The 6,772-nt window shown below is 40.5% G+C and overlaps 1 protein-coding gene across 1 annotated transcript; it reads right to left on the bottom strand.

Moving 5' to 3' along the window:
* Positions 1-718: 718 nt before the first annotated feature.
* Positions 719-1,849, bottom strand: LOC127796933 (uncharacterized). Its single transcript, XM_052329334.1, has one exon. The coding sequence runs from the start codon at positions 1,847-1,849 to the stop codon at positions 719-721; it is 1,131 nt and encodes a 376-aa protein (XP_052185294.1).
* Positions 1,850-6,772: the final 4,923 nt, after the last annotated feature.

The following is a 6,772-nucleotide window of genomic DNA, read 5'->3' as shown; positions in this document are numbered from 1 at the left end:
TATTTTTGCTGTACCGAAAACTGTTCCCGATCTCATTTCTTTCATCACTAAAAATCATAATTTTAATTGCTCGTTGATACTATACCATTTTCCTTGGCTATCTAGGGTTCGAGGTACTCCCTCTGATTAATTCGGTCGTCCAGAGCTGTGTTAGTGTGCCCTATAGTCCTATTTTTCCCAAAATTCCAATTATGCCCTTTATCAAATAGCATTTTTATCCTCAAAATTATTCTCGGGTGTTACATCCTCCCCCCTTAAAAAAATTTCATCCTCAAAATTTGGTCTGTGATACTTGCTAATGACTCTTAATTGAAATGTCCTAAGTACCACTCATTATCCTTAGCAATTATTCATTGCTTATATCTCCTTATGATCCGAGCTTACCAGACATGTCTTTTTATTTTCCAGAATATTCTATTGTAGCTCTAAACGACGGTTACGCGAATCTCAAAATAATTCACAATACTTATTATTATTTCCAATCGTGTCCTCAAAATACATTTCATTGACTCCCAACAAAATCTAAGGCTAATGCCACGATGACACAGAAATTGATAACATTGAATTAGCTCGGCATATCTTTGGTCATTGTCGGATGGGTTTCTTCGTCATCTCTTGCCAAGCCAGGGTAAACTTCTTCATTTTCTCTTGTTAGGCAAAAGACTCGTCCGGTACGAGGTCCTAGCGTCATGATTATCTTCCCGGGTTGATCCATCTTCTATCTCTTCGGACATTCACTAGCGTAGTGACCGGGTTGATTGCACGAGTAGCATGTGATCCCCGTTGGAGATACATCTTTCTTCTTAGGGCAGTCCTTTTCCTTGTGTCCTTTTTCGCCGCACGAAAAACACGTGATATGCCCTTGAGAACAATTTCTTCCTGTGTGTTCTTTATTGCATCGGGGACACGGCTTGCTATCTTTGAAATTTTTTCCTCCTGTCTTATGCTCCGTGCCTTTAGAATCTCTTTTCTTTTCATCAGATCTTATCAATCCTACACGCAGTAGGTTCATCTCGGTGGTCAGAGCCTTGTCTAGCGCCTCGTTGTAAGTGTTGATGGTACATGAGCTGAGAGCTTGTTGTAGATCCACTTTCAATCCACTCACAAATTTCGGTGCCTTCTGCCTTTCGTCAGTTTCGTACATAGGCACGTATCTGATTAGTTGGGTAAACTTGACATCGTATTGGGTTACTGACATTTCGTGAGTCTGCTTTAAGTTCATGAATTCCCAAGTTCTCTCTTCCTTCCAGCTTTGGGGAAAGTACTTAGCATTGGAAACTTCCTTAAATGCTTCCCAGGTTATTGCCTGAGCTTGTCTCGGCCTTAGATCCTGTGCTGCCTGCCTGGGTGTCCTTTGTAGGGCTCGTTGGGCTGATTGCCACCATCGTGCAGCCTCTTCCTCGAGCATGAATGTAGCGCAGTTAACCTTCTCTTCGTCACTGCACTGCAGATGTTGGAGCAACTTCTCAGTTTGCTCTATCCAGTACTCGGCTGCACTAGGGTCATCTCTCGTTTTTCCTCTAAACACCGGGGGTCTTTGTCGGCGATACTGATCCAGCACATGGGGGGTGTGCCTTGGTGGCTCGTTCCTTGTTACATGTGTCAGCACGCCCTCTAAGATCCGCTCTATTCGATCAAGTCTACTCTCACTAGGTCCTAATTGCTCTTCTTGTCGTCTACTGCTCGCGGCACGATTCGTGGAGCGACTACGGTGATTACTCGTAGCTGAATTCGCAGAGCGACTATGGCGACTGCTTGTGGCGCGACTCACTGAACGACCACGATGACTACTACTACCGTTTTCCTCATCTTGCTCATTGAGATCCAGGATTCTTCGAGTCCTCTCCATCTGGAAAAGAAAACATCAACACTTGAACCATAATGATTCTAATACTTGAATACTCGATAAATACCAAATCATTCTAATATTTGAATCTTAATGATTCATATCACTTACTTACAAACCTAACTTGATAGCTAGATTACGTCACGTCAGACTAACCGTTACTGACTCAATCATTCTCTATTTCCACTAATACCCCTGAGTCTCCAATCGGGGTTTTTTGCTAATTCGCTTTGATACCAAATGTAACGCCCCATTTTCTCAAGCGAGCGTTAACTCGAGATTTCGGGAATATTTTTTTTTTTTTTCCTTTTTTTTCTTCAACATCTCAACATAAACCTCACGGCATATATACCCTCATCATAGGCATTTCCCGACAATCCTGATCGTACCTTCTCAGTATATCAAATTTAAAAATTAATAGACTAAGACAGGTATTATCAATCACATCATCGGAAGCAAGATCGAAACCTCAAATATATATAACCGACAATTCCTTTACAATATCCAAATCGATGTTTCACATGAAAATATCAAAATATTTCATAACCTCTGAACATCGTAATCATAGTCAAAACCTAAACACAGCAGCTACATCTCGATGACATTCTTTCCCTTGGCGCCACTACTTTCACCTGGAACGTTTGAATATTCCAGGGACATAGTCCAAATTAGATGCTGAATCATCTAAGTGAGAGTTCAAAAACGTTTTCATGCAGATATGAAAAATCATATACAAAATCGATAAATCCCGACATGCACCAGCCTAAGAGAATCCCACATAGCACTTAACCCTAACCGGGGAAAATGCAATCTCTCTAAAGGCAACACAACCACTTCGGCCCATTGGCAAAACAATCCTGCTTAAGAGGGATAACCTCGACATATGAACCCGGGAATCACCCCATTGTCATTGTTAGGCTTTACGCTCCAACTCAAAAGCAATCCAAAACCCAACGCAACCCTAGCCCCAAGAGTGCCACATCAGCACTATCCTCGGAATCGACGTCACCTCGGCATTAATGCTATTGCTCAAAGGAACCTGGGGTGGTGTCCACTCGCAGCCCCGCCACTTGAGCCAACAACCAGGGTGGTGTCCACTCTCAGCCCCGCCACTTGGGTCCCGTAGGGTGAAGTCCGTCTCAGCCCCGTCCCAAGTGGGTCACCTAGCATTAATCCTAGGTACGCATCCCGAGTGCTGTCACTCTGGCCTACGTCACAGGTTACCAACCCACGTCCCACATGGACGACACAAAACAAGCCAATGCCGAAAAATCATAACATGCATAAAAATCAACATCTCAATGTATGCAATTTACTGTACGAAATTCAATGCATGTGTAAATAACTGTTTGGACAACCATAATACACCAAGCCATAGGGATGAGCATTCACAGTAAACCATTCACATGTCGCTCAAGGTCCCTTCGGGTAGAACCACTCATAAGTCAAAACAAAGTTGGGGGCGAACACTCACCTTTGGTGAAATTTTAAATTCTTCTCGACAAGCGTGGTACGCCTTGATTTGCGTGCCTTCTTCGAATTTCGCATGAGTCACTTCGTCTCAACCCTCAAGGCACCCTAATCATCACATTTATCCAACAATTATAATTTTTCTTAATTTTCTCACAATTTTCCTATTTTTCTCCCATTTTCTTCTCTAATAATCCAAAATAAATATCTATACGACTATTTTCTCAAATATTTTTACATCATAATTTATAATTTAATTTTCTTAAACTAAATAAAAAAATTTCGAAATTACCTGAAGTCTCACGCGCCCTCACGCGCGGGCGCGTGGCTGGACAATTCGGACTGGCGCGTGGCAGTCACGCGCCACCGTCTTCAACCTCTAGCCGGCCGTCGGCGGTTGCTCCGATCACCTCGAAACCGGTACCCCCCCGAAGCTCTTGAGAAGTCGATCTTGTCCCCACCAAAATCAGGCCGAAAGGCCACCGGAAAGTGGCCCAAATGGCCAGTTGCAGGCGGCGGAAGGCGGACCGCCTCAAACCCTCGGCTGAGTTCGAAACCCCATCAAACCTACTCCAAAACGCCTCAAATCAATCCCAAAATGATCCTTGACTCCTAGGGACCAAAAGCCCTCTATCAAAGCTCCAAAAATTGTTCAAAAACGAGCTCGATTTGGTGCTTCCTTCTCGGCCGAACCCTTGGCTATTTATAGCCAAAATTCGCCCCCACGTGGCCGATCTCCGGCCAAGCCTTCTTCCCCACGCCTCCTAGGCCACCCTAGGCCACTCCCTGACGACCCTAGGCTGCCCAAATCGCTGGATTTTTCGGCCACAAATCGCGGCCAAATCTGTCCAACCATGGCAGATTTTCAAAAATTACAGTTTGGCCCCCCTCGAATTTCCTTTTGCATTTTGGTCCTTATCCTCAAGCCCCTGATATTTCTAACACCCTCACTAAGACCCTCAAGATTAGTACTTCTCATTTCTCCTTTGAAACTTTTGAAAAATTGTCGTTTAGACCCCCCTCGGGCAATTTTTGGAAATTACACTTAGGCCCGACTGATTTATTTGACCTCAAATCCACTCGATTCAACCTGAAACCACTTAAGGGTTGTTCTTTACATCGAATACTAGTCCTTGATACTCTCCGTTGACTTTTTGGACGTCGTTTACAACAATTCGGTAATACGACCTAATTGGCAGCTGTATTTTTGCTGTACCGAAAACTGTTCCCGATCTCATTTCTTTCATCACTAAAAATCATAATTTTAATTGCTCGTCGATGTTATACCATTTTCCTTGGCTATCTAGGGTTCGAGGTACTCCCTCTGATTAATTCGGTCGTCCAAAGCTGTGTTAGTGTGTCATATAGTCCTATTTTTCCCAAAATTCCAATTATGCCCTTTATCAAATAGCATTTTTATCCTCAAAATTATTCTCGGGTGTTACATTCCTTGTCTAATTGTGACTATAATTGTTATGAATATCTTTTATAAATGACGTTTATCCTAATATTCCTATCGACGTTTGGAATTGGTCAACTGTGATTCGTTGGCCCGTACTGGTGTAATGAGTCTGAGAGGGAGAAAAATGGTGTTGTCTGGTTCGATTTGTTGATTTGCCGGCCGGTCCTTGCAAAAATACTCCGATACTCAAGTAAGTAAGCGAGTTAGGAAATGCATAATATTGGCAAGTTGGCAGGAAAAGCATACCATGGCTCTAAGAAGAGCTGGCTGGTATATAGGAGGAGGAGATATCCTCATGCATGTGTTGTACGTCTGCAGGTGATGGGACAAAATATCCGACGCCGGCGGAGACCCCCATGTAGTGGCAAAGTGCTGACGGGACACTCATTAATGTGGATGGGATCTATCATTAATGAGGATGGGATTTAAGGCGAGCGCGCAGAAATTCAGAAGTAAATGTAATGATGTTGTTGCTAAGGGTCAGGATGAGACTGACATGGACTGATCAAATGGGCTGAGAGAATGGGGCCAGGTTGGCCCAGCTGGGATGGCTCCTAGCCCATTAACATTTTCTGGCATTTGACCTTCTCGTAATGCGAGCTGATCGGTTAGGCTAGCGAGCTGCAAGAGTCGTTGAGAGCTCGCTCGTATAAAGCTCACTTAGTCCCTCGATCTGAGCTCGGGCTCTAGCAATGTGTGAGCTTACTTCGACGAACTTAGTTCGGGGTCTACTGTGTTTCATGCGATTGGACCGGCCTGCTGGGTCAAACCCAACCCATAAAGAGTAGAGCGAGAAATACCCGTAACATTATCAAAATCTTTTTAGAATTAGAATTATTTATGGATAAGTATCTATCATTTTCTTAAAAAAATTAGAGAAATTTTAAATGTCAAAATTATCTAATTTGTAGATTGTATAGGACCATCTGCCTACAAGAAATATATACCTTTTAGTTCAAAAAAATTATTGAGCTTCCAGACTTTTTTATCTTTTAATATAATTCAGCCCACGACACAATACTTTTTAATATAAATAATTATATATTTAATTTTAAGCAAGTTCAATCTTAATTGGATTGAAAATAATAAATTTATACCTAGATTATTTATTATATCTATAATCGAATTTGGGTCAAGACTCAGCTCTTTAGCAGACCTTGATCTAATTAGCTATTTATAATTGGGCTATTATATATAAATATATATATATATGTGTAAACTAATTGGGCTGCTTGTAGACCCACTAGCCCAGCTTGACTCGTTACTGTAGTGAGCCAACCTTAACTCGATTTGGTTGATTTAAACCTAATATTTCTAATCTTGTGGCCCATCCTCTCTAACGACTTGGCTCAATTTGATGGAATTTTGATTTTATAAAAAAGTAAATTTATAAATGATTTAATTTTGAATTGAAAATTTTAATATTTAATTTAATAACTCTAATACTTTAAAAATTATACAAACAATGTCATAAATTCACAATGATAATTAATAAATCTCAAATAATTCTTGTCTCATGCACAATTTCACACTTTTTGCAAGAAAAATTATCTCATACAAAAAGTCATAATTACATCTAAAAATTTTAAATATTTAATAAATAAATATATATCTTATACACAACGTTGGACTTCAAATTCAAACTATGAAGTAATTTTTGTAACTTTTAAATATTTATAAAATTTAATACTGCTTTCAAAAGTGGAATTAAAAACTATTATAACTTTTAATTTTTAAATTTTTAACTTCTAAATTTTAATTTTTTATTTTACAAGAGAAATTTATGTTTTTAAAATTATTTTAAAAATAAATTAACATAACAAGTTTCTAATGAGATTTGCTTGTTAAAAGTCTGGTGTTTAGACCCAACTCAATTCAAGAGCCCAACAGGCCTACTTAGGTCAAGTCGAGTTCAGTTCTTACTTTGGTTAATGAATTAGGCCCAAACTCAGTCCAAGCCATGCAACTAGTCTGACCAAGCTGATTCATTGAAC

This window comes from Diospyros lotus, chromosome 3 (genome assembly GCF_014633365.1).
Source record: "Diospyros lotus cultivar Yz01 chromosome 3, ASM1463336v1, whole genome shotgun sequence".
Lineage (NCBI taxonomy): Eukaryota > Viridiplantae > Streptophyta > Magnoliopsida > Ericales > Ebenaceae > Diospyros > Diospyros lotus.
The sequence above is the reverse complement of the archived record's forward strand: the minus strand, read 5'-3'. Positions and strand labels throughout refer to the sequence as shown.

What these genes read in the sequence shown, in the direction of transcription:
- LOC127796933 (XM_052329334.1), bottom strand. Translation starts at nt 1,849, where the DNA reads ATGGAGAGGACTCGAAGAATCCTGGATCTCAATGAGCAAGATGAGGAA.